Source organism: Amia ocellicauda, chromosome 23 (genome assembly GCF_036373705.1).
Source record: "Amia ocellicauda isolate fAmiCal2 chromosome 23, fAmiCal2.hap1, whole genome shotgun sequence".
Classification (NCBI taxonomy): Eukaryota; Metazoa; Chordata; class Actinopteri; order Amiiformes; family Amiidae; genus Amia; species Amia ocellicauda.
In genome coordinates, this window is record NC_089872.1 from 17,089,098 (window position 1) to 17,109,862 (window position 20,765).

At 38.3% G+C, this 20,765-nt stretch overlaps 1 protein-coding gene across 1 annotated transcript in view; it reads left to right on the forward strand.

The window, feature by feature from the left end:
* Positions 1 to 20,765, forward strand: part of csmd1b (CUB and Sushi multiple domains 1b) — a 352,370-nt gene that overhangs the window by 286,260 nt on the left and 45,345 nt on the right. The window contains exons 31-36 of the mRNA XM_066696781.1: positions 8,049 to 8,165; positions 11,595 to 11,708; positions 11,998 to 12,093; positions 15,727 to 15,930; positions 17,307 to 17,431; positions 17,854 to 17,950. Of these exons, the coding sequence (XP_066552878.1) occupies positions 8,049 to 8,165; positions 11,595 to 11,708; positions 11,998 to 12,093; positions 15,727 to 15,930; positions 17,307 to 17,431; positions 17,854 to 17,950 (753 nt within the window). The remainder of the gene's footprint in view (positions 1 to 8,048; positions 8,166 to 11,594; positions 11,709 to 11,997; positions 12,094 to 15,726; positions 15,931 to 17,306; positions 17,432 to 17,853; positions 17,951 to 20,765) is intronic.

Here is a 20,765-nt window from a genome sequence, read left to right on the forward strand (position 1 = left end):
ATCCTACTCCACAACTTTCAAGTGAGAATAATATTGTTGAAATCTATAGAAAATATAATGTAAGAGCTACAGGCTTTTATGGCCAAGACTGGTCAAAGTGTGCATGTGACAACAATATCCCAAGCTCTCCACAAATCTTCCCTGTATGGTACACCTTGAATCCTGTTTAAAGTATGCAACAAAAAACAACAACAAAAAGCAATCAGGAGATTCTATAGCCATGTTACAAAACGTTTTGTGGACTGACGAAACTAAAATGGGACTTTTTAGTCGAAATGCAAAGTGTTACATTTGGCGGAAAGCCAGCGCAGTCCATCACCCAAACAACACCATCCCTACAGTGAAGCATGGTGGTGCAGCGTCATGTTTTGGAGATGTCTGTCATCAACAGGGACTGGGGCACTCAGAATACATAGCGGATAGAAGGGGAAATGAATGGAGCAAAGTATAGAAAAGTCCTTGAGGAAAACCTGCTTCCCTCTATGAGAAATCTGAAACTGGGACAGAAGTTCACCTTTCTGCATGATAATGACCCAAAACACACAGCCAAAACTACACTGGAATGGAAGGAACAAAAAGTTAAATATCCTTGAGTGACCCAGTCAGAGCCCCGACCTAAATTCAATGCAAAATGTGTGGCATGACTAGAAGATTGCTGTCAATCAGCACTCCCCCAAGAACTTTGCCAAATATAGGAGTGCAAAGATGGTACAGACCTATCCCAACAGACTCACACCTGGTATTGCCACCAAGAATGATCTCATGGAGGTTGGAGACTAATGCAATTATTTCAATTTTGTATTTTTAATATATAATTCTTTTCACAACAAAAACATTTTCCCCTAAGCAGTGTGGAGTATGGTGTGTAGATAAGTGGAATAAAATCCTCATTTAAATGCATGAGACTGCGGTACTGAAACAACATGTGGAGAAAGGTTCAAGGGGGGTGTAGACTTTTTATAGACACTGTATATTTATATACAGAGTTTATATATTACATTTTCCCAAATACATTAAATTATGTATAGCCCTGAACCTTCTCACTTCAACATAGTTTGCATAATTTTATTTGTATCTATATATATATTGAAACAGAACATAATGTATTTTGTACTCTTGCTAATTGACGTAACATGATTATATTAATGAATGAATAGAAGTGAATGATGTTGGATACTAACACACTGGAAACTGTTATCCGCTGTGTCAGAACCAGGGGGTGAATATGAACCTGTTGAGTGATGGAGCATTCAGTGGCATTGTCAGTATTCGGTAACCTTCCACCGGGTTCTGCTTTCTCTGTCAAGGAAGAAAGAGGTCAGACACAAATGTGCACCTAAAACAGACTCAGACAGACCATGCCCTCCTCCCTGGCAACTTTAACAGCCTGGGCGGTTATAACTGCCACTCGCTTTGTCTGTCTTGACCGGTGCCTGTACTGGTCAGTACACACTAACATGTATCCCTTTGATAGTCCAACTCTAATGCAATGCATTCAAGGCATGTCCCCTCTGAATGTGACAGATGGCCTTGACACTACAAGAAAAATGTCAGCCTGGGTCTACATTTAATTTCCCAGGGTTTGCCTCCAACAACAGACGTCTGGACTAAGCTAGAAATTAGATTGATATCCTCGATAACTCGGTTAAGATAGTAATTTAAAGTAGCATTAAAGTGGATCAACTCACGACTCAACTCAAATCCAGCCAGCTGTAAACGTAATAAGAGTAAAACTAGTTTAAAGTAGTAATAACTAACCTGCCCCAAAACTCAACACTGTGTCCCACCTACCTAAAAAAAACATACAAGACATAATAAAGACATGTGTGTGTGTGGGGATATTTTGCAGTTTATCCCCATTTATGGTGGACTTGTATTTAGCAGAATATAAATAATCCAGAGGTTACTAAGTGAACCTTTTTGCATCTTATTATGATTTATTTCTATGCAAATGTTGTTGACCCCTTCATGTGAGTCAAGCTAATGGGATTTAAGCCCTGGAACTGCCCATGCTGATGAGTTTGACCCTCTTTCATATGGTTAAGATGTTCGTTGCTTAGGGAGCATGAAGTTCATTCCCAGCTTGAACATACATTTGTCACTACGGCTGCAATATTTGGCTCCCATCCTCCTCCAACTCTTCTTATTTTTTTATTTATAAAATGTGTGTACTTGCATCCATTTTAGAGAAATGTCAATTGTATGTCTTTATTTTGCATCTATTAGAGCACCTATGTCTGTGTACTGGCTCTGTCTGACTCACAGCCATATGATCCTGATTTGAGCAGTTTTTGCACGCAAAGCACTTCCCACTGAAACAGACTGCTCTGTCTAAGGGAATTCATTTAGTTCTAGGCAGAGAACTTTATTCTTTATATATATGGTGGCAAGGCGTGTGGTGTGACCTGTGTCGGGTGCGGGTCATGGCTTTGGGTCTTTGTGGTACACTGTTGTTTAGAAGGATTGGGCAGTCTTGTAGTCAGCGTCTGTCCCTGGTTTGTTGTCCAAGGTAGGTCATTTGGCACGTGAGCAACCGGTCTTTCTCTTCTCTCCGTTCATAAACTGGTTCATGGCCGATTCACTCTACGTGCTTTTCCCTACTGGTACTTTGCATCAAATATCAGTTGAGGGGTGTTTTATGTGCTTGCTTAACACAGGACTGGTGTGTGTAATTTCACTGGTCTGACAGGTGCGTCAGCTGGCATTTTCGCCCTCGCTGTGTTAAAACGCGGGAATTGTGAAACCGTGCAGTTCTGAAATACCTCCCCTGCTAATGTGTAGTTATCACTTTCTACACTCTTGTTTGGTATAGCAAGCTTAATTCTAAAAATAGCCTGAAACATAATTTTAGTGACCAGTGTTCCCTGACATTTCATCTGCAGGTAAAACAACTAGTTACAGCATCTGAGTGACTTTGCTTTTTAAATACACTTTCCCTGTTATCCAGGCTTGATTGTTGTCCTGTGATCCTGGTCTTTGGTAGCCATGACAACACTCTTGAAGTTTCTAAATTTTTTCCGCACCAGAAAATGTTTCTAAATCAGATATTTTAGTAGATGGGTGACACATGCCTGTACCCACATAGCAACCTCTTGATTGTATGCTTCATAAATAATAAGTGCTGCTAATTTCTGGGGTTTACCTGCTTTAACCTGAATTCTGCTTGGCAAATGTGTGTGCTTGCCTCTGATTCACCATTGTCAAAGATGAAACGGGGAAATGCTGGACGATGGAGAAATGAAACAGAAACGTTCAAATAGTAGAATGCAGTATTTCAGGAAAATAAAAAAACTAACATAAAAAGCACATTCATATATACGTCAACAGGCATCTGTATCCTAATTGCAATACAACTTCCTTGGGATTGTTTCCTGTTGTTGTATTCAGTAACCAAAACACAAAATGAGCTTCTGGCCAAACAAGACTTCTCTGGAACCAGTTTTACTCAGTTATGTTTTTCAGTAAATATATAAGAATACCGCTTACCTTTTTGCACCAAAGTACATAATGTGCAACTAACCATTTACTTACAGTTTATCTTTCTATTCAACACAATAGAAACTGTTAATGTCATATTTGTTATGATGTTCAGTTTCTGAGTGTAACTCATCAATATGGAATCGGTTCAAATTTACTTCAAGAACTATAAATTGGATGCATTGAATATGCTGTGTTCTCAACAACATGCTCCGTGTTCTTTTGTAATAAATAGTGGCTTATATGGACAGCATGTTCTATTTAATTAAGGTATATTTTAAGCAGGCCACAGAAATACAACATGATCGGGGAAAGAAAAGATCTTAGCTGTGCTGGATATGGCAGCACTATACAGTGAGCCAGTGTCCCTGTGAGATGGCTAAGGAGAAACCCGTGTTAAGAACTCAAATGGAAATGAAGGAGCAGATTAAGAGCCGAGAGACAGAGAATAGAGGGCATATAGAAGAAAGTGCCAGGCCATGATGTGGATGCTGATTTACTAGGACTCTTTAACAAATGGCTTGATGAGACACTCTGATCAATAACTTAATTGCAACCGGATGAGAAAGAAGGGCCAAATCACTTCCCTTGGTCTGTAACGTTTCTTAAGCTCTCATGCTCCTAAATATCTGCAAGTCATGTAAGCAAAGCCGGAGTTGAAAGCTAATTACCCCTTTATTTTGCTTATCATATTCCAACTACACTGCAGGCAATATAGCCAATCAGCCTGCAACCAGGGGAGGTAATGTAAATGCATCTACTTCACCCTCTTTCTATCATATTTTGTGTCGTTTCTGTCTTTCTAATTCTTGCAATTACTTATTCGCATTATTCTCCCTCTTAGAGAGTTTGGATCCATTGCGATTGAGTCTTATTCTAATACCCAGTATGATTCTATTACACGAAGAGAATTGCTAAATTGTATCCAGCTGCTATGAATCATTGGGTCGGTTCATAGATTTTAACAGCTCTGAGTTGGTGAGCAGGAAGAGATAGGCACTTAGTGCGCTGTTTGCTTTTCCAGTTCAGCTCCAAATCTCAGTGCATGACTCTGTTCACTCACACACACACACACACACACACACACACACACACACACACTTGTTCCTATGTAGTAGCAGATACGTTTTGTGAATGCAAATTGAAAATTCAATGAGGACATAGACATGCAGGCCGGATGGGGATTTGGAGAATATATAGGGTTATAGTTCCTAGACTATGAAATATTCCTGACACAAACTGCACAGAAACAGTATCCAAAAGTTTTCTCCTTGACTTCGTTTTAATGAAATGAAATGAACAATAATTATGACTGTAAACAATACAATAATATCATTGTGATGTTGTGTTGGTACGAACAAGGCTTTCTTTGAGGAATACACTGGACCTTTTGTTTTTCACCTCTCGGTTTTATTTTTGAAGTGTTTCAGAGCACCAGCAGACACAAACATCTGCCTCTGTCTCCAAGGTCTCTGTGTGACTGACAGCGCACTGTGAGCATCACGTGGGAGACATCCACATCAGGCAGAGGGAGACAGAAAACTCAATTTGAATTTTAACCTGCTCTGTCGGCGTCCGTGTATCAGCTGTGAGGTGGACAGAGAGAGAGGAGAGGCTTTCTCCTGTCACGGACATTATTTCCTCTTCACTGATGTCAGCAAACCATTATTTAATGAAACACCATCTTAGAGGATGACCGAGAATTTGAAAAGTACATCTCATTAATATACATGACATGCTGTTTACGGAGGGGGGGGGTGCTGACGAATTTTGGGCAGGTATTAATTCAGCTGGCTGTGGCGGGGTCTTATTGAGGCACTTGTGGGGGGGGATTGCGGGGCACTTGGCCAGGAGGGCCCTGACTCCATGCTCTTATTGTGTCTTATTAATGAAAATGGTCTCGGATTGTATAATTATATCTGTTGCAGCATTTGCTTCTTCACCATAAGTGGGTGAAAGGAGCGGACACACGTTATTATCATTTGTGTGTTACTGAAAAATATGTATTTTGTGTCTGACAAGCAGCAAATGTGTAGTGGCCATTAGGCATTTTATGAGCCGGTGTTTCTCTGCATCCTTCCAGAATACTGATGCATTCCACGGCACTTCCTTCGGCTTTTAAACAAAACTAATTAGAAAGGGGTGAGATCCCTTTAAATAATAAAAGATTTTTTTTTTCCTCACCCAAACAGCTCCTTTTATTCGTTTCCATAGTAACTAAAAGATTGTCTCAGTGCTCTTGAATGAGGAATCCTGCTCGACTGTAAATACTGGAGGGAAAGCGTGGTGAGATGGCGCCCCACTGAGGAAATCCTGAAAAATAATGCTCCAAATTCACAGTGAGGTTAAAAGCGTTTAAAAAAAAACCTGCAGATGCTGAGATAAGTGTGTGTGTGTGTACGCGTGTACACGTGTACGTGTATACGTGTGTGCGTGTACTCATGTGTGGTGGGATGCTGCTGTAAAGGGAAAGGAATCCCCCCTTTTCTTTCTGCATACGAAAGCAGGAATTTTGTCAGAGCCTTGTTCTCACTGAGCAGACAAGCAGGCCAGGTGGCACACACATCTGTCAGGATGCTTTTGAAAGAGTTTACCACATTGGGAGTTAGATACAGAAATACACTCACCGGGTGCCGGTCTAAGAACAGAAACAAACACATGGAAAAAGCTGTGAACACAGACTTTGTGGGTTGCGTTCAACATTTGAAATAGATGGGTCGGCAGTGACAACAGTCCGTAAGGGTACGATATGCATTTCCTCTGAAGTCAGAAGTGGAGAAAAAAGTGTTTAGTACAATATGACTGTAGCCTGTGGAGAAATTTGCAAACTGCCAGACTTGACTGCACAACAATGCATTGATTTGGGGAGAATCTAAATATACTGTGCATTTAATGACTATGCTTTAAAAATGTGGATTGATAAAAAAATGTAATCTATTTCAAAAGGGAGAAGAGAGAGGCTTCTAATAATAACAATTATGGAAATTATATTATAATATGAAGTTGAGCTTAAAATTCAATCTACCTCTGAACTGTAAACTAATTTTACATTTAGCTTTAAATCCAGTATTTGAATTAAAAGTATTCAGCATCACCTTAATCAAAACAATATTATTCTACTCAAAATGCAAAATTAGTCCCCTAGCTGATGTCAATAGGATTGTAAGTAAAGCCATTCAAATGCGAGAATGTAGGAAGCAAGCATCGCCACTCTGACAGCCAGAAAATCGCTTTATTTTTTAAATAATAATTGTGGGTGTTGCCAAGTGTGGAACTGCCAATTCACAAAGACTACAATGCATATATTGGCACCCAACATAATTGAATTTCACTCGCTACGATGATGCATTAGTTTAGTCTAGATAGCAGTGTTCTTGAACTTTCCATACATCATTGAATGCAGCATTTATATTGAAGTTGCTGTGATAGTGAATATCAATTTCGGAAACAGTTTGTAATTCTTTGTGTCATAATAGTGACAAATCCATTGCATTTAAGAACATATAACACCTTGAAACATTTATGGATCTGAATACAGGATCTAGACGACGGTTATATGCATTTAATTCGGGTTGGCTAAGTTCCAAAGGGATGTAGTTTAAAAATACACTGTTCGCAGAAGTCTGACAATGAAGATGGATCAAAAGCTGACAGGTGATTCTCTCTTCTTCTTTTTTGTAAAGTTACATGTTTTTGAAATCTACCTTTCTCTCTGCGCTTGAGTGTGAAATTCTGGTTTCAGGGAACACCGTCTACAAAGGGGTCTTTCTGGTTTTGCGGTTCATATCTCAGGGCCCTTTATGGAAAGCAAGAGGTAAAGGTGATCTGATCAAAGGTTTGGAATTAGTTTGATATGCAGAGGATGAGGAGACAGGGCCTGCATTCAGACTACAGGTCTACGCGCCAGCAAGGTATCGCGGGCAGATGAAGGCACAGACCTAGGGGAACCGGCGCTTAGAGGCTTAGTACGCCGCCGATGTGCCAGGAATTTGAATGAACGGTGTTTGTAGCCAGGACCGAATGGATGAAAGTAACAAGAAGGGAGCAGAAAGATCACAGAGAGGAATCAACTGGTGGGGAGATTGGAAACGAGGAGAGATTTGAGAGCCAGAGTCATTTCTGTAGGAGAGGAAAAGAAATGGAAAAAGTTAAGCTCGGCATTTGTTTTGTGGAGAATCGGCGAATCGTGTGAAGTGACACCAACGTCTAAGAGGTTTTTGAACTATAATTTCACTTCTACCCAATTGTCTTTAACCTTTCACCTACTGGCTTTTATTCATTGTAGTTATAGTATCCAAAAGCTCATTATTCTCAGTATTCAGATTTTTAAATGTACTGCCGATTTATATAATTCGCTTATTAGAGTTGGGCACAGCCTACAAGGACAGTGTAACACAATCTGGAGCAGGGAAGAAATGAAAATAGAAATGCTCCAGTGAGATAATCAGTAAAAACATACTGTAATCTTTCAGCATTGGCAATGTTTTTAATGTAATAGAGATGTTGTACTCTGTCGTTTAAGCATGTATTGGATAAATGTTTAAACCCTGTGTTTTCCGTGTCGTTTTCAGCTCCCTGTGGAGGTCAGTACGTGGGATCTGAAGGAGTCGTCTTATCTCCAAACTTTCCACACAACTACACAACAGGCCAGACCTGCCTGTATTCAATTACTGTTTCGGGAGAATTTGGTAAGATATTTTCACTTGGGACCTTTTTCTTGATTATTATAAATGCTGTATATTAAGGAGTATCTTAGTTTATTTCTATGTATGGAATGGAATGGAAGCATTTACTATGATGGTTCATTTCCAGAACATTCTCTTCCCCATTAAGTTTGTGTTCAACTTTAGCGTGGATTTTAAAATCCTTTACTGGCGCTACAACCGGTGTCGTATGAGTTAAACATTCCCGCTATTACTTGTCAATTCAAAGTGTTACGCAGAAAAGCCAGGGTTTGAATGAGGAGGCTATAATTACATAGACTGGTTTGAGTGATACTCTTTGAAAATGAATACACATTTCTCCTTGTATTGATCCATTAACTAAATGTAATCCATACAGGAGATGGAGGAAAAGTAATTTAGGGGGGAAAAAGAACTTTCCAGGCAATTTTGCCAGCCTGAAACAGTCAATCATCTGGTACATGCGCTGTAATCTTTTATATTTTAGTACAGGAATGAATGAATAAATAAATAAATAAAAGTACATAAATAGTCATCTTATGATATGTAGATATGCCACTATTATGTATAACTACTTATCAAGTCAGTACTGTTGTTATGGATTTACCTTAATGAGAATATACAAGTAAAATGTGGACATACTATTTGTTAAGTAGGCACTTTTCTTGGTAAATAATAATAACATTGCAATGTATGCTGAAATAACACTGCAATAATGATTGGAAACATAGACCTTCACTTTTGGATTAATTTCCCAAGTGATATATTCTATAATAATCTGATCATTAAGGTCTTAACCATTCATTTCATTAAACATACATAATAATACAATCATTATATTTTTAAAATGCTGCTTTGGGATATATTGTTGTAGTACAGTTTTTTTGACAGCCATGGAACACCAGTGAATACATTTGAATGCATATTGAAGTTGTTTTTCACAATTATATGCAAAGAGTATGCAAGTATTTTTATGTTCAAGGCATAAAGCAGTTCTAGGAAACTTGTTTACAGCTTAAACCTTATTTCTCATTTTCCAAAACACAATGATGTACAGTGTAGTCACGATGTTTCAAATGCACTAAGTTTAGACATCTATGGGATCTTTAATAATTTTGCGGACTTTGATTTTCCTCACAATATTTATCATTTCTATAATAATAATAATGGCAAAGCAGAAGCACCAGGGATCCCAACTTGGATCTATAAAAGGCAGGAACAAGTTTGTTAGAGTTAGGGTGCACTGTACATCTTATGTTTCCTACAATTTGCCAAGGTTTTTCATGTAAAATGATGATTATAATTTCAGTAATACACCAATGTGTATTATGCTGCATTAGTTATTTAGGGCTTGTCTTTTAAAGGTGTTTCATGACCATCTGTATATGTGACAGTGACTGGATTTGACCGGATACAAAAGTCGTGAGTTTGGAAATTCTCTCAAGTTTCCAACGGCTCGACCACCCTATTAGTTTGATCGATCGTGACCTCCTGGTATAGTGGACTGATGGGATTAAAATCCAATAATTAACTATATTCCAAAGTCTTAAGAAACATTATTTTAGTAATTTAAAATAAAATCCTGGATTGCCTAAGAAAACCCTGTTCCAATCAGGCACATTAAAATGTAATCATCTCATTTTCATGTACACACTTTTTGAAAATCGCTATATAACACGGGCTAAAATTAAACCTCTAATTGGCCTCTTAATTGATATAAAAGATGGAGCGCTGCGGCTGCCCTGCTGACCCTGTGTCTTTGAAGTTTTTTACAGGGAAGAGAAATGACATGTGTGAAAGGTCATTTATTGTAACTTTAATTGCCTGAAATGTTTGTTTATGTTCTCATCAGTCTTATTATGTATGCTTGAAGGCCCTGGCAGTTTCCCAGTCAATTTTAATCACCATGATATCAGCCCAGCAGGTGTAAAGAAATGCAGCACACCTAATCGAAATCAATTGTCAATGTTGCTCTTCGGTGCTGGGGGCACATCCTAAAGCCCTGGAGATTCAGCAGGCAGGGCTCCGGTGGGCTTTGTGTTTGTTTCTATAATAATAATACAAAAATTGAACTAATAGAAGCAATATTGGGAGGTATTTTGTATCATTTCAATTAAGTAGCTGCTGTAGAGTATTTAAAACATATGACTACTAACTAATCCCTTTTCTCGTGCGTGCTTTATTTGCCTTATCTGGTTCTGCAGCTCACCTTTAAATGATTAGGAATTACAGCGTGTCAAATGTCTGCAGCAGTTTCTCATTCAGAATCGAATAGTTAGCGTGGATTGTGATTATTTTATCAAATACCGGTCAGTAGTCCTTTAAACTTTACTAATGCTGTATTAACAGCGTTCTGAGTATAAATCGTGGATTATTTCGAAAACAGTTACATCAATCCACATTATAAAGGTTTCACAAACAATTGAACCTTGCACAAGAGGGCTATAATACGATGGTACATCCGTGACAGGTTTCCTGAGCCCTGAGCATATGCAGAGACTCGGGTGGCTGGTTTGTGACATGGTTTGTGCAAACATTATTCTCCTGAAAAGAAGAGTCTTCTCTGAGTATGATAACAAGTCCAAGGCAGGGCTGTTTGGATCTAGGCATAGGAGAAAGCATCCCCTAATTACATAGTCTCATACAATATGTAGTTTTGCTATATTTTACATTTTGTATCTGGAGAAATTGAATCATTCCCTGTTTGAAAGAAATATACATAGCAGTGACTTTCCATTTGTATGATCATTGAAGGCAAGTTGAAAGGCATGAATATATATTTATATATATTTGTTACAGTTCTTTAGAAATTATTTGGTTGCAGGCAGTCTGTAGGTAATACAACTTGCAATGGTGACTTTTTGTATTGAAATGTCAAATTTGATTTGATTAGGACTGTTCTCTGAGAGCGTTTGTTCCCACTCTCACAGCGGTGATTAAATACACAACTCTAATGCTGAGGACAGAACAGTTTCCAGAAACAACACAGTCTAAATTTAGAGAGTTAACATATTATCGGATTGAAATGTATTTGTTGACCAGGTATACAGCTGTACTCTTGCAAGGATAGTCATTGAGGGCCATTATTTGATAGGTTATGCATTTTGTTGGTTTCCTTTTGACATTATGTGCTTGGACCTGGGGAAATACTTTCACTCAGTGAATAAATACATTTGATCAATTACCTAATTGAGAAATTGCTGGAATGAAAACCTGAAAAACACTGAGGACCAACTCTGAAGAACACAAGTTATTTTTCAGTGACTTCTAAGAACTAGATGCTTGTTCAGATTTTCATATAAAAGTTTTTATTTCCAGCAGTATTTGTAGTCATTGCTTCCTGAGGATTAATTTATTGTTAATATGTTTTCTTGTTCAGACATTGTATACATACTGTGATAAACAAGACATTTTCTTCTGGTTCTCTGTCCCCAGTGGTATTTGGGCAGTTTGCCTATTTTCAGACAGCAATGAACGATTCAGTTGAACTGTTTGATGGAGCGAACCAAAATGCCAGACTCCTCAGCTCCCTCGCAGGATCTCATTCAGGTAAATAATGTTTTTTTGTTTTTTTTTCATAATGTCATACATATTTTTAGGTTAACAATTCTACAACTCCATCCACTCCTATTGCAGTTCGTTGCCCTGTTTTGAATTGTTCAGGGTTCAGTAAATCATTTGTATGCATCCCGGTTGTGAATGCGAACATGTTTATATTGTTTTTTTAACATCTTTCCATTGGCACTGTTCAGCTCACATTATAGTGTGTAAGTTCATTTAGTGTTAATGCTCTAATTATTATTATGAAGATTTTCCTTTTTCTTTTCTTTTTTGGCAGGAGAGACCTTGCCTTTAGCCACATCCAATCAGATTGTGCTGAAATTCAGTGCTAAAAGTGGTGTGTCTGCCAGAGGTTTCCACTTTGTTTACCAAGGTAAGTGCAAGCGCTCCTGATGAAAACAGACAATTTACCACATTACACAACTGCTCTCCCAGGGCTGAAGCCTGACATTTCTGTTAGAATTCAATTAAGATTGTGTTTGTTTAATTTAGAAAGCTGAAGTTTGAATTGTTTGTGCGCGTGTGTAAATATATATTATTATTTGTCCATATTTGCATGTTTCCTCACTATAATAGGCATTGTTAAGGCTCTGCTAAATAAGCATGAACAAAATGAAGAGCGCTAATGACTGGTCTATCCTTTCATCACCTTGTCTGAGCCTCTTCTTGCCTGAGGAACTTTCTCCCAGAGCATTACTGAGTTACTGAGCCCTGCCAAACTCAGTTCAAGTTCAAATCTCTCGTCCTAACCTCACCAGTAGGCCATGTGTCATTGTAGCACACAGAGAAGGAAGGTTATCTTCTTGCTTAATGCTCCTGAGAGCACAAATGTATTCACTGTAGGTCTCCAGTCAATGTTTGTGGCTGGACATACCATGGGGATTGCAGATGTATTTTAGGATAATATTCGAATTGTACTCCTGACATATTGCGTACTTTGCATCGTAAATATATCAGATTTTGGTTAATTTTATGTTCCTTTAAAAAATAACTAGAGTTTTGTATCAGTCTTTAGTTTTTTGGAAATAATATTTTATAGCTGCTGCCTAAAAAAATAAATGAGCATTTTTTTGCAGAGATACAGTACTGATTTTGCAACAGATTTTACTCCAAGATGTGATATTTAGCATGTATTGAGAATGAATGCATTCAAATGTAACACATAATTGCAGTCATTTGTATTTTACTGCCTTTCTTTGCTTGAGTGGAGGTGAAAGAAAGCTGATGCATTAAAGTATAAAGAGTTCTGGACACTGCTATTGTTCGGTGTTAAAATTAGAAATAAACAGAGAGAGAACCATATATATAATACATTTTTTCTATTTATTATAGTTTTCAATTAAGTCAGTCTGTCTCTTGAAAAGAAAGTAACTGCTAGTGGACAGATGTTTAAACATGTGAAAGGCTTTTAAAAAATGTGTGCTTGATTAAGTTTCACTGTAACTATGTGTCTAATTTTCCCAAAAGAAGTCAAAGTGTGTATGTAAATAGAGATTCAACTTTTTCATATGGGGTAGGTGGGGGGTCATAAAATATATTACATATTTTAAAACCATAACCTCTAGATTTATTTTCAGAAGTTGCATTCTGGACTTTAATATTGAGGCACTTGTAAGGTTTTATGTACAGTTAGGTCCATAAATATGTGGACAGTGACACAATTGTCATGATTTTGGCTCTGTACACCACCACAATTAATTTGAAAGGAAACAATCAAGATGTGCTTTAAGAGTAGACTTTCATATTTAATTTGAGAGTACATCCAAATTGGGTGAACGGTGTAGGAATTACACCTATTTTTATATGTGGTCCCCTCAATTTTAGGGGCTCAAAAGTAACTGTACAATTGGCTGCTCAGCTGTCTCAGCTGTTCCTTGGCCAGGTGTGTGTTATTCCCTCATTAGTTCAATTACAGGTAAGCAGAAAAAAGGTCTAGATTTGATTTAAAGTGTGGGTTTGCATTTGGAATCTGTTGCTGTTAACCGTCAATGTGAAGTTCAAAGAGCTGCCACTGCAAAAGAAGCAAGCCATCATTAGGCTGAGAAATGAAAACAAACCAATCAGAGAGATCGCAAAAACATTAGATGTGGCCAAATCAACTATTTGGTACATTCTTAAAAGAAAGAACGCACTGGTGAGCTCAGGAACACCGAAAGGCCCAGAAGACCAAGGAAAACAACTGTGGTGGATGACAGAAGAATTCTTTCCCTGGTGAAGAAAAACCCCCTCACAATAATTGGCCAGATCAAGAACACCCTCCAGGAGGTAGACGTATCTGTGTCACGGTCAACAATCAAGAAAGGACTTCACCAGAGTAAATACAGAGGGTTTACCACAAGAAAAAACAGGAAGACTAGATTAGAGTTTGCCAAAAAAACATCTAAAGAACCCTGTACAGTTCTGGAACAACATCCTATGGACAGATGAGACAAAGATCAACTTGTACCAGAATGATGAGAAGAGAAGAGTATGGAGAAGGGAAGAAACTGCTCATGATCCGAAGCATACCACCTCATCTGTGCAGCATGTTATGGTATGGGCATGTATGGCTGCCAAGTGAGCTGGTTCCCTTGTATTTATTGATGATGTGACTGCTGACAAAAGCAGCAGGATGAATTCTGAAGTGTTTAGGGCTATTTTATCTGCTCAGATTCAGCCAAATGCTTCAAAACTCATTGGACGGCACTTCACAGTGCAGATGGACAATGACACAAAGCATACTGCGAAAGCAACCCAAGACTTTTTAAGGTGAAGTGGAATGTTCTGCAATGGCCAAGTCAGTCACCTGACCTGAATCCAATTGAGCAGCATTTCATTGCTGAAGGCAAAACACCTCTAGAACAAGCAGGAACTAAAGACAGCTGCAGTACAGGCCTGGCAGAGCATCACCAGGGAAGAAACCCAGCATCTGGTGATGTCTATGGGTTCCAGATTTCGGGCAGTCATTGACTTCAAAGGATTTGCCACCATGTATTGAAATTCACACTAATTCATGATTATGTTAGTTTGTCCAGTTACTTTTGAGCCCCTTAAATTAGCCCCTGGCCATGGAACAGCTGAGATAGCTGAGCAGCCAATTGTACAGTTACTTTTGAGCCCCTAAAATTGGGGGGACCACATATAAAAATGGGTGTAATTCCTACACCGTTCACCCAATTTGGATGCAACTACCCTCAAATTAAAGATGAAAGTCTACAGATAAAGCACATTGGTTTCCTTTCAAATCCATTGTGGTGGCATACAGAGCCAAAATTATGACAATTGTGTCACTGTCCAAATATTTATGGACCCATCTGTATGTATGTATGTATGTTACAGCTTCTGTTTCGTGGGAATCATTTATAAAAGGTGCAAAAGAAAAGTACAGATTAATGATTAATGACACCGAGGTATCCAACAGGCCTACTTGACTTTGAGAGCCCAATGGTGCAACGTACCTACTGGGTTTGGAGAAAGTAATTTGATCGCATGCTACAGACGCATTGACTGCAATGAACAAACAATCAACAATATTTTTCTTTCTCCTGCAGGCTTTGACACACACTAAAAGCTTAGTTTCCTGTATTACCTCCTCAGGTGGTTATAGTTAATGCAGAATAGATTTTTTTTTCCTTAGAACGAACTGTTTTTAATCCTTGCAATGGAAGGTGTGTGCTTTTTTTCCCAAACAAATAAATTGGATATAATAAAGTGGAAATGACATGAAGATTATTTCTTATTTTATGAAGAGCTTCACAACTGTGCTCTGTCATTTACCTCTGGTGGGAAATGTTGTGATAACATTAAGGCTTTGTTGCAGTATTGTTTGAAATGGATTTTGATAACAGTAGATCTCAATTAAACACAATTTTGCCAGCCACAAAGACTCAATACCTTATCTAAAACATCTTGAATTCTCGTATGCGTTACATACTTTCTCCGGTGATTTATAGTATAGTTTAGTTGTCGTTGATATGTTGAACTATGTAACTATGTTTTTAAAAGACTCTGCTTTTTGTCCCCGCAGCCGTCCCCCGCACAAGTGACACCCAGTGCAGCTCTGTGCCAGAGCCCCGTTACGGGAGACGAATCGGGTCAGAGTTCTCCGCGGGATCCATTGTTCGATTCGAGTGCAACCCCGGCTATTTACTACAGGGATCCAAAGCTATTAAGTGCCATGCTGTTCCTAATGCCCTAGCACAGTGGAATGACACCATTCCCACTTGTGTAGGTGAGTTTCCTCATCATCAAGACATGACATGGTTAAAGGCTTGAGATACAGAACCAGAAAAAGTATTTATCTCTGTTAAAAGTTAGCAAGCAAAACCAGACAGACAGAGTGCCTTTCCTCTCCTGAGCTGAGATGAGAGGGTATATAAACCTTTGACTGTCTCTATAGAAATCAATGGAGTGGCAGTCAAAAATCGACATACTCCCTTAACTCAGAACAGTCAGCTGGAGTCTTTACAGCATGTCAACAAACACTAAAAACTAAAACTGTATATTTTTGACAGCAAGTGTATATACACAGTTGTGTGCACATGTGTGTGCTTGTTAATAATAATAGTATATGAAGATCGTGGATGTACACCATTATAAAATACGGCATTTCTACATTCAAGGCAATATCATAGTTGGGTTCTTTTGGGATTAGCTTTAATTTTCACTAAGGAGTGATATATATTCAATATTGTGGCTCATTGGCTGATAAAACTAAATCTCCTAAATCTATTGCTTCCTTTTGTTGTAGTCCCGGATCTGTTAGATTTGTTCTGTGCAGACCGCCTTCTGAAAAGTGCCGAAATGAGGAAGAAAGCACCGGCCTAACTATGAGGGGATAGTTTTGAAGTCTGAGCCAAGCATATTTTACAGAAGGTTTTCCAGAAATCCATTAAGCTGTCAAACAGTTAACTGGATCAATTGGCAATTTACTAACAAACCTATTCCCCGAAAGATAATTGCCTTGTTGACTCAGCTAACATACTGGACAGACTCCAGTTACATGTATTGCATTATAAGTTACACTGTTGTTTTATACACACTCTACAGACACATATATATGTCATCTTAAGTATATAAACCGATATTATTAAACACACACACACACACATTTATGTTTATTGTCACCTACTAACCTGAATAACACGGCTGTGTCAATATGAACATGGATATTGCACGATACATTCAATAAGAGTGGTATCCATGCAGTTGTGTGTCATTTCTGCAAGCACTTTTTTGCCCAAACAGTCCCGTTTCATCAGCAGAAAGTGTTTTTATGAAGTAACATTTCATTAACAGAGGGCCATGTTGGATTTCTTCTGTAAGCCTCAATCCTTTTCTTCTGTAATAAGACCTGACCGCATGAGAACAAATGAAACGTTGTATGTGGTCACCGTGTTAAACTGGAAGTGTCCTCAGAGAATTGTCTTTTGATTGCCTCCTCATTGTGGTATTTGATTATAAATAGATTTCTGTTGTCGTCGTCGGTGTTGTTTATGTTTATTACGGCCTTTCATTCTATAAGCGAATAACAAAAACCCAACTCACCAGAGAGCTCTGTGTTAAACCCTCATTATTACTTTGATTTACTTCTTTGTTCTGCCTTAGTTCCCTGTAGTGGAAATCTGACTGAAAGAAGAGGCACCATCCTGTCCCCGGGGTTTCCAGAGCCTTACGGTAACAGTTTAAACTGCGTGTGGAGAATCACAGTAACCGAGGGAGCAGGTATACAGGCGAGTACCAGAGAGTCATGCAGTCGCTCTTCAAAGCTGCTACAGATCGCGCTGTTGATGTATTTCGGATGATGTGACGTTTTAGTGCACATTAATCTCGGAAGTATAGTTAAAAACATAGGTAAAAACATATATTACATAGGGCTCTCAAGTGCCTCAACTGATGAAAGACAGAGTTCAGCCAGATAAGTCAGAAATCATTGGTTCAAGTCGTGTAGTGGAATTCAGTTGGCCGAGGGCTGGGTGGGCTGGCAATTCCTATATCCCAATTCTTATTTTCAATGTATTGTTAATCGCATGTGCAGTACATTTTGTTTTCCTTCAACCTTCAGTTTTGCATATTCCTGTAATAGGAAATCTAAAAATACATTCATAAACCAAGGAAAGGGGCATCATTTCTGCATTTGACATTCTCTTTTCAGATTCAAGTGATGAGCTTCGCCACTGAGCACAACTGGGATTCCCTGGAAATATACGATGGTGGTGATATGACGGCACCAAAGCTGGGGAGCTTTTCAGGTGGGATCTTCTATTTATTCTTAAAGACCTTCATGAGGACTTTAGATTATCAACTTCATTAATCTGTAAGGTCTTATGGACGTCTTTGCAAGAACCTTTAAAGGGTTCCTTTAAACCTGTCGATATTATGTTAAATAGCAATGCTTTCTTGTCACGAGCCTCCGTGGACAATCTTAGATGGTGTTTAAATGTAATGCTGCAGTTGTCTCTTCTTGGGGATTTTTTGTCAATGTTTTTTCATCCTGAATAATGGGAAGTGGCCTTGTGACCTCAAGAGCAGATGCAACAGTGGTCTAGATTAGAACATCTTTGCACGGATGTCCTTCAACCTCCTCAACAATAATAATAAAATAAAGAACTGCATAATAAGCTTTGTACTTTCACAGAAACCTCTTTCACGTTCAGATGCCTTTTCACTATGTTCAGTAACAGCAGAGCATCTCCTCCAAATAGCTTCTGATTTCTACTTTGGCCCAACACACAGGGACGATGTTCAGAATTTTGATTACTTTTGTAAAATCAGTTATAATATTAAGCTCAATACTATCATAAGCCATACCACATAGCCATACTCCATGTATATAGACCGTTAGTTACTATGTGTCCATCCTCTGTCTCTCTCTCTCTCTCTTCATGTGTTTTGATGTTTTGTACAGGATGCAATTCAATTTAAATTAATTTGAACAGTAGTAGTTTAGTAGTAGTAGTACACATATCCTTACTTTATTTAGTGGCAATGGATTTAGTAATGGTTGCTGAGAAGTATTTTGCAGCTTTCCCTTTTCATTGACAAGTCTCTGCAGGGATGTCAGTGTCTGTGCCTTAATTAGCAGAAGCAGTGCTACTGTCTCATGGGTGGCATTATTGTATCCCCTCCCCCCATCTATTGGTTAAAGTGTTTATTGCTCCTTTAAAGGCAATACTTTTTTATGACTGGAATGAACTTGCAGCCATGTTTCTCCAAGCTCAGCTAACATAATATCAGAGAAGTGAAAGGTCAGATTGCTAGGGAGTAGTATTTATTTCAAGGGTAATTGTCTATGGCGCTGCCTTACATTGTTTGTAATTATGTACTTTATTTCTGGAGCTACAAGGAGGGTAGTCATAAAAGCTGGCTTTTGTGAACTGTCCAACCAGCAGCCCTCGCTTGTTCTGGCTGGTGAAAAATTCCTCACAAGTATCTGATGGTGGTAACTTCACATCTCAGGGAATTGAAATGTACACCAGACCGGCTGCCTCAATGCGATGAAACATACCGGTCTTTATCTGTCAATTACAAAAATGGGCCAGGCAGCATTCTGACACATCTTCATTGATATTCAGCGATATTCAACAAACATATTCATTTTGGGCTTATTTTGTGCCAACGATTAATTTAGAACCATTGTTTTTCTTTATGACCCAATTTCCTTCATTGCTTCCATACCTGACATTTGCTGCTACTGCCATCTCTCCCTTCATTGGGACTTTGTGCAGTTCCTTTAAGCAATTTGTTCGCAATGCATTGAATTCTCTCATTTCATTCATCTCTAGATTTTAAATGATGGACGATGAATTGCATTTAGAGGCATACATCATGTCTGTCTTGCAATTGTGCGTGTATTTACATTGTTTCATTGTGGCCTCCCACTGCTAAATAAAATGAAAAGTAATGCGATTACAAAATGTTTAAATACAATGAACCATTACATTAGCAGCTGGCGTGTAGTGCTGAAAAGAGTAACACGAGCTACAGCACAGCTCTTATAATGCCAAAATAAAATCACAGACAATTTGATGATGATGATTTTGGAAACTCACACTATGAGAGCTGGATTGTTTGGCATTTTATTAGAGAAAGAGACATGTACGGAGATACAAAATATGTATTAAAACAATGTAATGGCGATGTGGGTCACTGCACATGTGCCAATCAGCAGCTTTGTTACAAATGTTTTCATGTGCTTCTGTGTGAAATTCATGACAACAGTGACAGAGAAGGGGAGGGCCAGTATACCTGTCTTATTAATTAAAATAATACGTCTTCTGAATAGCCACTCTGGTTGATTGTATTTCTTACTTTAAAGTCGTCAATTGTTTTCTAAACTCATTACTTGACTCACTCCAAGATTTAGGAGGCTCCTTCATACATTTTTGTTTCCTTATTGCACATTTTCCATTACCAATTGTGCTGGAAATCTCCCCTGGATATGTTCTTGGGGCTGTTAAAGTTAGTCACGAGACAAGGAACAAATGTAATGACCTACATGTGTAAATATTTCAAGACCCTTTCTTTTTCTTTCATTCTTTCTTTCTTTTTTTAATTGGTTACCTCCAATGCTATACTATTGTCTTTCAATAAACAGGCTACATGCCAATCAATTTAATATTTTGCCCAACAGTTTGCATGATATTACATCAAATGTGCCTGATATATTAAACTTTCAGTACCAATGTGATGGATTATGTTCCTTGGATCAGAATGAATAGGCATTTTTAAATATGTCATTGAGTATTTTTGATGTTGAGATTTGCGCAGTACATCTGAGCCTAGTTTATTTTGTTTTCTTTAGATTTTTTGGTGGGAGGCTTAAAGTCAACTTTTTCTTTCATTATTTCTTACTGTATTTTGTTATTGATCTGTTCTGAATGGTGCATTGTCTGAGTCCTTTTCCACATGGTATAATGTTACACTCAGTGTTGAGATTCAGTAAAGATCCAGATATGGATTTATGACCTTAATATTCAGGTCAGAGTCTATCAGTTTTTATTGGTCATCCAGGTTTTATTGACTACGGGGATTCACAGACTACAGTTAAGAATATAATACAATATA